The sequence below is a fragment of the Paroedura picta genome, chromosome 5 (genome assembly GCF_049243985.1).
Source record: "Paroedura picta isolate Pp20150507F chromosome 5, Ppicta_v3.0, whole genome shotgun sequence".
In the NCBI taxonomy this organism is placed as follows: domain Eukaryota; kingdom Metazoa; phylum Chordata; class Lepidosauria; order Squamata; family Gekkonidae; genus Paroedura; species Paroedura picta.
The window spans coordinates 83,420,904-83,432,987 of NC_135373.1; the positions used below are offsets into that span (position 1 = coordinate 83,420,904).

Here is a 12,084-nt window from a genome sequence, read left to right on the forward strand (position 1 = left end):
TTCCTCTCACTCCTCTAGCCATCCTTCCCCATCAACAGCTAGTCTTAACTTCTATTCCTGTCACTTTCGATTCTAAAATTCTATTTGCGTCCTGTCACTAAAGGTTCACAGAAAGGGTTAAGGCATTAGCCATTTATTGACCATCATGTTCCCTTGAACTGGTTCTTGTATGACTAGGACAAAATCATGCAGATGGTGGCCATTGTTGTCAGTTCCTTCCTGTTTCCACATCTGTTTCTGATTTGCTGACTCATAAGAAATGGCTTTTAGTATGTGGTGGGAGTCGGTGGCTGAAATGGACCATTATCAGAGATCCACTCCATGAACCCTGTTCCATTTGTGGTTCTGTATAACATGAAATAGAGCCTCTTGTGGCGCAGAGTGGTAAGGCAGCCGTCTGAAAGCTTTGCCCATAAGGCTGGGAGTTCAATCCCAGCAGCCGGCTCAAGGTTGACTCAGCCTTCCATCCTTCCGAGGTCGGTAAAATGAGTACCCAACTTGCTGGGGGGTAAACGGTCATGACTGGGGAAGGCACTGGCAAACCACCCCGTATTGAGTCTGCCATGAAAACGCTAGAGGGCGTCACCCCAAGGGTCAGACATGACTCGGTGCTTGCACAGGGGATACCTTTACCTTTTACCTTTACTATAACATGAAATACTAGATAAAAAATCCTTTATGTTAGGAGCTGTAGATATCAGAATCTTGTAGTTTATGCCATTATTTGGGGATGTTTATTTAGCTGAGCCTCTCGTGGCGCAGAGTGGTAAGGCAGCAGAAATGCAAAGCTCTGCCCATGAGGCTGGGAGTTCAATCCCAGCAGCCGGCTCAAGGTTGACTCAGCCTTCCATCCTTCCGAGGTCGGTAAAATGAGTACCCAGCATGCTGGGGGGTAAAATGGTAACGATTGGGGAAGGCACTGGCAAACCACCCCATATTGAGTCTGCCATGAAAACGCTAGTGGGCGTCACCCCAAGGGTCAGACATGACCCAGTGCTTGCACAGGGAATGCCTTTATCTTTACCTTGATTTAGCTGAATATTTAGAGTGCTAACGTGTGGGGGTTGTAGTCGACCTGTCCAGTATACCGTATATTTTCCCTTTATTGCCCTAATGCTCCTTCCTGCATTCATCCCCTCCCTTCTCACCCTTGCCCTTTTTCACTCCCCTCTGAAACTCAGCCTTGGGAACCCTCTATCAGGTTGTTGAGACTCTTTTATGTTCTCCCGCTTTCTTTGGATTCCCATGGAAGTAGGGGAGGAGCAGAGAAAGACCCATACTTTTTGCCTCAGTTTCGACAATGCCTTGATGAGAGTGCTTTCTTACTCACTAAATAAAATCTTTTGCTCCTGGGTAACTGATGATCCTCACAGGAATGTGCCACAAAATACATTAAGTACAGATACCCCAAACTGCACAATACATGGTTAATATAAGAGAATGGACTTCTCAGAGTTCCTATTACAAAAATAGGTGTTGCAATTGTAGATACAGAATGGCATCCAAAATATAAAAGTTCAAAACATGGAATTCTAAATAAAAGTCTGTTTCGATGACTTTTCTTCAGTTTGCCTTGCCGTAATTCAAACATAATAATATTGTACTCATGGGATTCAAGCCTAGAACATAATGGGGAAAAAATCTTCCTCTTCCACATAGACTGGTGAACATGAGATACCAGCCTCTTCAGTACTGGTTTGTAGTGACTGTAACATTAGTAAAGGAACAACAAGGCAAATAATCTGTATTGTTTTCTGTATTTCCTCTTCTGGATCTTTCAAGTAGTCTTGTAGGGTTCTTCACTCCTTTTCTCTACTCAATGCTATTGAAATCATATAATGGCTTGACATTATTTTTTTTTCATGTAGGACCAACCCTTTTGTGGTATAGATCTTTATGTAGCATATAGCTAGGGGTTGCCAGCTCCATGTTGGGCAATATCTGGAGATTTTGGGGGCGGAGCCTGAGGAAGCCAGGGATTGCAGAAGAAAGGGATTTCAATCAGTGGGGTATAATGCCATAGAGCAGTGGTCCCCAACCCCCGATCCGGGGAAGGGTACTGGTCCGTGGATCTGTTTATATCTGGCTGCGGCTCGTCCTCCTCCCTGGCTGCTGCCTTGGGGGCTGCCCTGCCATTCTGCTGCTGGCTCACCTATAGTGCTTTCTAACGGCTGCCATGGCTGGGGCTTCCCCTCAGCGTGGCACTGCGCAGCTGCTGCTGGCAGTGCCCCCCCCCCCAGCAGGTGGCGGGAAGTCAGGGGCACCGTCGGGAAAGCAAGTGGAGCAGGGGCTCAGGTGGCGGTGACGTCCCTCGGAAAAAGACTACACTCCCCCCCCCTGGCCTCAGTAAAATTGTCAAGCGTTGACCTGTCCCCGGTGATAAAAAGGTTGGGGACCGCTGCCATAGAGTTCAAAGTAGCCATTTTCTCCAAGGAAGCAGATCTGTTACCTGGAGATCAGTTGTAGTAGCAGCCACTACTGGAAGTTGGCAAGCTGAGATCTGGCCTCTGTGTGGCATGACTTCAAATGAGCCAGTTAAAACTGAATGCTGGATAAATGAGATAAGATTGGCAGGTCCTGTGACTGTATTAATACCTGACATTGAGATTCAACCTCCCCAAGTTGTTAAAATGAACTGGCTTAGGATATTCCTGGTCCAGCTCCAGTGCAGAAGGAAAGATAGAGGCTGTAATCCATTCACCTTCAAGTTGGTTTTGGCAGCTTCCTGTAGCCTCCTGGCACAATTTATCCCTTGTTCTTAAAAGCAAATCTACTGGATCAATACTTTTAAGTTCCTGTTATAAATTTTGCAAGCTTATGTGAGCCATTCTTAAAACTTGCTTTTGCCCTGCTGTTCTTAGAAACTGAAGAAAGATCCTTACACAGCAACAATGGGTGGATTTTCCAAAGTGACCAACTTCATTTTTGATAGTTTACGTGGGAGTGATACATCAGCTCAGCAGCGGCCACCATCAGAAATGGCAGACTTCATTAGTGATGCCATTCCAGGACTAAAAATAAATCAGCAAGAAGAACCAGGGTTTGAAGTCATTACACGAGTGAGTGTGTAAATTGAAAGTTATTTGATGTTTAAATAGCAAGGTTTATGTTTATGAATGAAATTTAAAAAATTAAATCACTGACTTGACAGTTACATGATTATATATAATTTCTTTTAGATTGATTTAGGGAAACGGCCTGAAGTTCACAGGCGGCAGCCAGTATCCATTGAAGAATGGACAAAAAACATGGATTCCGAAGGAAGGATCTTAAATGCTGATTCTGTAAAGCAGATGATATTCAAAGGGGTATTACTTAATTTGTATTTATCTAATTATTTTTTGTGGGGGGGATATCAATTTATGGTAAGCCGTAAATAGGCAAAGGTTTTCAGCCTGCCATAATTTTGATTGAAATTAAAAATTGCACAGATTGTGGTTCTGCAGGCAAGTGCTTTTTGATCTTAAAGGGTGAGTTACTAAACTTTTGCTGTTCCATGTGACAGCCAGGTAGCACACTTGTATTGCTAGTGGCTACTACAACATGGGTCGATTTCTAGGAAGAACTTTATCCTATAGTAGCCAATCAAAAGTGAAGCGCTATTGCTTTAGGATGGAAATCAGTAGGAAGTGCTAGCCTTTTAATATTAAAGATTTAAGTGCAATCTGGTAGGACCTTAAACTGAATTCCATAATTCAGTTTATACAAAAGAGCTACTCTTGAGAGTAGTGCATGAGGTGTGTTGCTCTTAAGCATACATGGTATGAACAACCTCGGCTAGGAAGAGAAGGGGAAGTGTTTGGAAAACATCTGGCTCTGCAATCCAATTGGATGTATGATTAAATTTTTGAAACCGAATGATTTCTTGGGATGGCTTAAGTTAAACCCTTCTTTATCAATTCGGGGAAATGTTTAGAAAATGTAAGCTTTGGCTTTTGCATCTTCATATAATGTTTTAAACTCTTCCTGTAAGAAAATAGGTGCTGCTAGCATTTCGTGTATTGTAAGCACTTCAGGGAGATTTTGAAGATTTGTCCCTGCCTGGAGGCATAACATTTAAGCACTGAAGAGACTCAAGAGGGAAGGAGGCGGGGGAAGAGAGAACTTGCAAAATATGGAATTTTATGATGATGAAGCATAGCAAGTTAATAGTAGTATTCTTTTTTCACTCTGAAATTTACTAGTTAAAACACAAACATATTAAGGGAGGAAAACCAAGAAATGAGGGCAGGTCTTGGTGAGCGTATTGACATATTTTGAGAGAGTTCTTTGTTAAGAGCAAAACAAATTTACTAAACATTCCACTGCTGTTAACATACACCTGGCTTTTTCTTGAAATGAGAATTCTGGTCATGGGGAAGTGAAGGAGGGCAATAGAAACAAACCACCCTGGACATTACCATGTGAAAGCCAGCAAAGAGGATGAGATTGCAGCAGTAGATAAGTGATACAGCCTTCTGTAGAATGATTACCAGATCTTTGAATCTCAGTCAGCTGATGGTGTGGCATTTCCTGAAGTGCCTGATGTTGCCTTGAATTAATTTTAGCTCTATATTTCCCTCTCTTTTTTTCAGGGACTTTGTCATGCTTTGCGCAAAGAAGTTTGGAAATTTCTTTTGGGCTATTTTTCTTGGAATAGTACTAGGGAAGAGAGAGCCAATGTGCAGAAAAGAAAAACGTAAGTAAAAGGTTTTCGTTGGATGCCGCTTGTGTCAAGGGCTTGGGCTTTTAATGTGCTCCAGAGAACCCCTTTGTGTATTTCCATGAGGGCAAGTCTTTAATGTTCTGCTACTACCCTGCTGCCCTGCTCTGGTGCCTTTCTTTGATATATGCTGAAGAGGAAGAGAAAGTTTGCAGTTGGGTCAATGAGAAGAGATTAAGGTGTAGAGCTTGGTGAAGTCTTTCCTCCCCCCCCCCCCCCCCGCCCGCCCCTTGATAAATAAAATGCAGTACAATGGGATGGCCATCCTATTTCCCTGTCTTCTCCCACCCTGCAATTTTAGTCATGTTCCAAAGATTACATAGCAAACTTGTTTTCAACTATACACTATATAAAGGTTGCAGGTTTTCCCCTACTATTTCAAATTAAGAGAAAGTTTATCATACCTCTTCAATTTGTCTTTTTCCCTTTCAGAGATGAATATTTCAGGATGAAACTCCAGTGGAAATCTGTCAGTGAAGAACAAGAAAAAAGAAACTACAGATTGAGAGACTACAGAAGTCTTATAGGTACTTCAAGAAACTTTGAATGACACACAGAGAGGGAGAGGAAAACCACAGTGGTGGCTGAGTAACCTAATGAACACCTATGATCTATCTAATTGCCACATTTTTGAAGTTCTTTTGTAGACAGTACATGTAGTGATTGGAATGCTGACTTGTGGTAGTCTTTTTTTTCCTTTCTTTTTATTGTAGACAGTTGGTAAATTGCATAATAGAGGGATTATAATCAAGTAAAGAGGATGCTTTAGGATGCTTTGGGTTGATCCTGCGTTGAGCAGGGGATTGGACTAGATGGCCTGTATGGCCCCTTCCAACTCTAAGATTCTATGAAAAGCATTACAATATTATTCCTGCTTTGCCCACACATCATGTTTTAATGACAAAACTTAATATGTCGTAAAAGCTTGTGGGCAGTGGGGCTTGCTGGTTAATTAAATGTGCTTATTGCTCTGCCTTACCCCTATCTAATCAGAGATCAACCCTCACTCCTTTGGGCTGGCAAGGCCTTTCCTCTGAACCATGGAGTTGTCCTGTGCAGGAATCAAACAAATGGGCCAATTGCCTGGAAACAACTTGAGGAAGGCAGAGGGAGAGTGAGACACCTAATGAATGTTATCAGCTGAAGCATGGCTTGCCAAAGTCCAGTAATGGTCAGAGGCTTTAGTGGCTGGCTGGAAAGGCAGGAGTGGGGCACAACGTGCCTAAAGATGCAGGGCAATGATGGTGGATGGGGAGGAGATTACTCCCCTAGGCAATGGAAGTTAGTTGAGCATTCTGGACAATCAAGTGCTGGATAACAAAGCTTTGGGTGTACATGACTGAACTGTACTGTGGAATATTGCTTAACCTCCTTGAGTAGTCGAAACTGCTAGTTATATAGGCACTTTAAAGCTTTTGTAGAAATTGTTTTTTGGAAATCTGTAAAAACAAGCTTGACTTTACAAAAAACATTGGGAAGTACATCTCCCCAGGTGCCCTAGTTGTATAGTGTCCTTCAGTAGTAATTTGGCTCTAGTGCAGATTGCAGCAAATCAGTGTTGAGCAACAGCTTGTGTTGCTTGTTGTGCTCTTAACGTTTGTTCAGATTTGTTTTGGAAGCTTACTGGATTTAATGAAAGTTGAATGCATTCTTGAATGTTCACTTTAAATAAGATTCTGCAAGATGTTGACCATATGTTTTAGTAGCCAATTACAATCCAAAAAAATTACTGCAAACTGTATTACTGTCAGCTTCTAACAGCTAGCAACTGTTAACATTTTAAGTAAAATAGAAAAGCATCTTAAATAGTAGAATTAGTGCTCAAACATTGGATTGAAAAGGCTGGAGAATTGGAAGCTGAAATAAGGTATATTTTTAAGGGTGGGATTTCATGTAAGATTTTTTTTTTTCTTGTTGCCAAGTAGCTTTGCGGTTTGTAGTGTGGAAATCTGCTGACCTTTCCCCAGTCCTCTGTTCCAGACCTTTCAAGCACTTGAGAATGAAGGGGCAGGAGTAGTGGGGAAGAAGCAGCAGCAGCAGCAGCTTTGAGTAAAGGAGCTTTGAGTTTCCCTTGAGGGACTGATTTACTTTAACTCTGTTTAACAAATGTATATTATTACATGTGCCACATTAATGAATGATGTTTCTCTTCCTCTTTGGGACTTTGGTCAACATACCTCCGCCCGCCCCGCGATTTTATAGTCAGTAGCCTGTGAGGTAGGTTGAGATGAGAGAGAGAAAGGGACATGAGAGAGAGAAAGGGACCTTTGTAGCAGAGTGTGGATTTGAACCTGGGTCTGTCCAATCCTAGTCGACCACTCTGATCATTACACTGGCATTCACTCATACTTTCAATGGGTAGCATCCATTTTCTTCTTCTACCATAGTTTTTCCATATAAAGGATACATTCGTATCATATTTGGGTTGTGTGAACTGTGCTGTGCTGAAGAGGCAAAGTCTGTGTGTTGAAGGTTAAAGAAACTTGACAAGCTGGCACTTCCTAATAAACCTCCTCCTGCTAAACTAACTACTGTAGTTAAAACAGCAACAAAATCTCTTTGATTTACCCTTGTTTGCATAACATCTTTTTTTGCTGTTTAAATGTAAGGTAATGCCATATGTTAAGAAGATTTGAGTGGCATTTTACATTTAATATATCTGCAATAGATGCCTGTGTGGCTAAAAAAAATCAAGGAGAATGTTCTACATTTTAATCATGAGGTTTCTATTAAAAGTATGTAACATTTAAAAGATGTTTGAAAATCTGCTTATAAGAAATCATATTTGAGACAGGTTTTTTTTTCCTTTAAAGACTCTTAAAAGCTGCTTTAATGCATTTTAAATGATTCATCCTGAATGTGGTTGTCTTACTCGACACTTCAAAACTCAGCACAGTGTTTGAAAAATTGGAAACTTGAAGAGCATTCTGCATTTTTTAGATATAGGCTTAATAAAAGCTGTTTTTAAAAAAACTCATTTAATCTGTGCACTGTTTTCCAGAAAAAGATGTAAACAGGACAGACAGAACAAACAAGTTTTATGAAGGCCAAGATAATCCTGGGTTGATCTTGCTTCATGACATTTTGATGACCTATTGTATGTATGATTTTGACTTGGGTAAGTAGGAATCTTTTTGTGTGTGTTTACTTAATCTTGACTTTTAATGTGCAGCTTTCCTATCAGCTCCTGTACTTCATATCTAATATTGCTATTAAACTGGAGCTTATATTTGGCGATATGTGTGAATACCACATAATAGTGTAGATAATATTAGTCTATTTTATTTCCTGTCTTCTGTATTCTTCACAAGTATGAAGTTTAGCTGCTGAAGGTAGAAAACAGAATTGAGCTGCAGTTTGGTAATTTGAAATCATGTTTTATCTCTTTATACTGCAACATACATACAAATGCCTTGAAGTTTGCTGATAGGGACGTGACCTGTTGAGTTTTAGGGAACTGTGAATTATCAGGTCTCTATTATGTGGGGCGGTGTACTCAAATTTGTGTGCCACAGTACAGTATGTTTATGCTTTGAAACTGAAGAAGTCAAGTAAAAAGATCTAATCAATGGGATGTCCAGATGGGGTGGAAATAGGCTAAAATAAAAAGGCCCTTTCTGCTGATATTATTGGAATGGTGAAAGCTTTGAGCATTCCACATTTGTATTGTAAAAATGTGGTGTTAAACTGTATCATAAATATTTTACAGCTTTACCTTGAGAGAGTATAGTAAATTCACATTCGATTACTGCCTCCTGCACTGCAGAATACAATCATGCACATGCCTATGTATTCTGTACTTTATAACAATCTGGTAGAGCTGCATTGGTGCATTTATAAATAGTGCGAGCTTCTACTTTTTGGGTGCTTATTGTAAAAATATTTTGGTTTTGATCCTTCATACAACACTGATTGTCAGTGACTGCTTAAAACCTTCAGTTGACATTCAAAGATCCAGTTCAATTGATTGTAATTTCTTTTTATTTCAGGATATGTTCAAGGAATGAGTGATTTGCTTTCCCCTATTTTATATGTGATGGAGAATGAAGTCGACGCTTTCTGGTGCTTTACGCTGTACATGGATCAAATGGTAAATATTTTCATTTTTGTTCTTACTTGTTGTGTTAAAATAGCTTATTATCTCTGTTTAAACTTAATTAGCTGTTCTAGATGTCTCATCTGGGTAGTATTTCTTTTACAGAGAAGGAACCCAAATATATGAAATATAATTTTAATATTTGTCATGGAAATTTCGGAAGGAAGCAGTGGAGATATTTCATATTGCACCCATGTAGGCTATCTGTGCTTTTGTTCTTTAGGAAATTCTCTTTTATGGATAGCCATCTGTAAACTGTCCCTGCTGGTACTTCTCAAATGCCAAATTTGATACATCAAAATAAGTAAGCCGATTACAGTCTAATCTGTGTACCTTAAATTTCCTGGCCTCACTTAATGTGCCTCCTGTGCAGCTGCTTACACCTTTTAAGAAACTGCTCGTTTGCATTTGAAGATTTCACTGAAGTCATTACAATAGATAAAATTACAATTGATAAAAATTACACTTAAAATTAATTTAAATATATAGTAACATATTAAAATTGCAACAATACATTAGTAGAATGTTTTTTGGGGGGCTGCTGAATTCTCCCAAAAATTCAGGATGATTTGGGGTGAATCTGTTCATAGATGAGATTGGTTCATAGATTGGACAGATGAGAAAGGCTGCTTTAGAAAATGACCAGACCCTTCCTGCTTTCCAATTTTCATAGCATCCAGCCTGAAGAAGAGTTCTGGTGAGCTTGAAAGCATGCACAATGTTGAATATAAATGAGGTTGTTTCTAATAAAAGCCACTTACACAGGTGGCTTGACTTAATAGTTAATTTCCAGCGTGATCAATCTCTATGATTTCTTTTAAAATATATAAGATGTATTTTTTTATTTTAATTCCTAATCTGTGTAAATGGCAGATGCCAAGGCAAGGTTTTTGTCCAGAAATATCCTTGACTCTAAATATTTCTATAAATTTCACAAATTTTACCTCATACTTCACATATTCCTTTTTCTGCTGCTGCCCTGTTTCCAAATTCAAAAAGGTATTTATCTTTACATGTTTAGCAAAATAAAGCATGATTATCACTGGAGATAACAGCTTAGGCTTCCATGTGCAATATATTAATATGTTGCTTAAGTATCTACATAGCTAAACATGGCAAACTGGCATCTGAGTTTGTAAATATACAGCAAGCTGGACTGTTACACTACCCATTGGATCCAAAAGTTAAATTTATGCTTAGTTCTGTGACTCAATTTTTTTCTCTCCATACAGTTTCTGGCAGTTTGTCAAATACTGACATTGTCATTTTTCTTCCCATTAAGCATCAGAATTTTGAGGAGCAAATGCAGGGTATGAAGACACAGCTAATTCAGCTCAGTACTTTGCTTCGCTTGCTAGATAGTGAATTTTGCAGTTACTTAGGTATGTATAATAGTGCAAAGCAACTTACTGTGATTCTTAGGAGCATGTTCAGCTATACCAAATAATTATTTAAACCTTCAAATTACTGTCTTAACTGTTCTAAACAGAGGTCCTTGCTGATTTGATATTACTTTAATCCAGCTATTAAGGTGTCTTTCACTGTTAGTTTCAGGCTGGAGCAGTAGTTTAGTTTTAACCTGAATTGACAATGAATGTTAAAAGCAAGAGGCTTGTATGACTAGAATAAACCGTGGTACCCATTCTTCCCTTATGTCACTCTCTTATTCCATATATGTTGAACTAGGATTGTTTAAAAAAAAACATTTTGGTTTTCTGTAGATACCTTAGAATCAGAGTTGGAAGGGGCCATACAGGCCATCTAGTCCAACCCCCTAATCCAGTGGTCCCCAACCTTTTTCAGGCTGGGGGGCGGGGGAAGAGGAAGAGCAGCACTCACCGGTAGGCGCAAATAGGCAGACGTGGAGCTGCTGCGCCTGTGCATTTGTGCCTGCGCCTACCCCCAGCGGCGTGGCACTCATTGGTGGGTGCAAACGTGCAGCCGCAGAGCTGCCGCCCCTGCACGCTTGCGCCTGCGCTCCCCCCCCCCCCCAGCAGTGTGACTAGGCTTGAGCACTTCAGCCACCGACGTGGCCAATTGCTTCCACTGCAACAAGTGCTGCGCTGTGTGGTTGAGGGAGGTGCGCCCACTGACACGCTGGTGCCTCCCTCCCCCCTCCACGGCCCAGTACCGAGGGCACCACGGCCTGGTACCGGGGATTGAGGAACATTGCCCTAATCAATGCAAAATCAGCCTAAAGCATCCAGGATAAGTATCTGTTCAGCTGCTGCTTGAAGACTGCCAGTGAGCAGGAGTTCACCACCTCCTTAGGCAGTTGATTCCACTGCTGAACTACTCTGACTATGAAAAAACTTTTATACCGTTATCCTCGTGGTTTAAACCCATTGCCATGTCCCTCAGTCTTTCCTCATAGGGCTTGATCACTAGGCCCCAGATCATTCTGGTCACTCTCCTCTGAACCCTTTTTGAAGAGAGGCCTCCAGAACTGTATACTGTACTCCAGGTGGGCTCTGATCAATGTGGTATACAGTGGGACTACGGCATCTTGTGATTTTGATGTGATGCCTCTGTTGATACAGTCCAAGACTGCATTTGCCTTCTTTAACACTGCATCACACTGTCTGCTCATATTTAGCTTACAGTCCACAGGTACCCCAAGATCACATTTACACACACTGCTACCCAGAAGTTTATCTCCCATCCAATATATGCATGCTTCTCATTTTTATGACCCAGATATAGAACTCTACACTTCTCCTTATTGAAATGCAGCTTGTTCTTATTTTTCCACTTTTCCAGCATGTTCAGATCTTTTTGAACTCTATCTTCTGGGGTGTTTGCTACTCTTCCCAATTTGGTGTCATCTGCAAATTTAATGAGGAGTCCCCCTACTCCCTCACACAGATCATTGACAAAAATATTGAAAAGTACCAGTTAGTACTCAGCACTTTGGTACTCGGCTGCTCTCTTCCATACCATTGACAACTACTCTTTGGTGTGGGTTTCTAGCCAGTTCCCTATCCACACAACCAACTAATAATCCAGTCTACAATCCTTCAATTTACTCATCAGAAGATTATGGGGAACATTGTCAAAAGCCTTACTGAAATCCTGGTAAACAACATCCACTCTGTTTCCATGGTTTAATAAGCCTGTCACTCGGTCAAAGAAGGAAATCAGGTTGGTCTGGCAGGCTCTGTTGGAGACAAATCTGTGCTGACTCCCCCAGATGAAAAAATCGTTCTTCAGATGATTATCTGCCCCATTATCTTCCCTACAATTGAGGTCAGACTCACTGGCCTGTAGTTTTCTGGGTCATCTCTCA

General features: G+C 40.7%; 1 protein-coding gene across 1 annotated transcript in view; it reads left to right on the forward strand.

Annotated features, from left to right (window-relative positions):
- The window catches only part of TBC1D15 (TBC1 domain family member 15), a 38,909-nt gene that overhangs the window by 16,561 nt on the left and 10,264 nt on the right, over window positions 1-12,084 (forward strand). Inside the window, exons 7-13 of the mRNA XM_077338829.1 lie at window positions 2,862-3,059; window positions 3,180-3,308; window positions 4,575-4,678; window positions 5,135-5,229; window positions 7,704-7,820; window positions 8,692-8,792; window positions 10,081-10,180. Of these exons, the coding sequence (XP_077194944.1) occupies window positions 2,862-3,059; window positions 3,180-3,308; window positions 4,575-4,678; window positions 5,135-5,229; window positions 7,704-7,820; window positions 8,692-8,792; window positions 10,081-10,180 (844 nt within the window). The remainder of the gene's footprint in view (window positions 1-2,861; window positions 3,060-3,179; window positions 3,309-4,574; window positions 4,679-5,134; window positions 5,230-7,703; window positions 7,821-8,691; window positions 8,793-10,080; window positions 10,181-12,084) is intronic.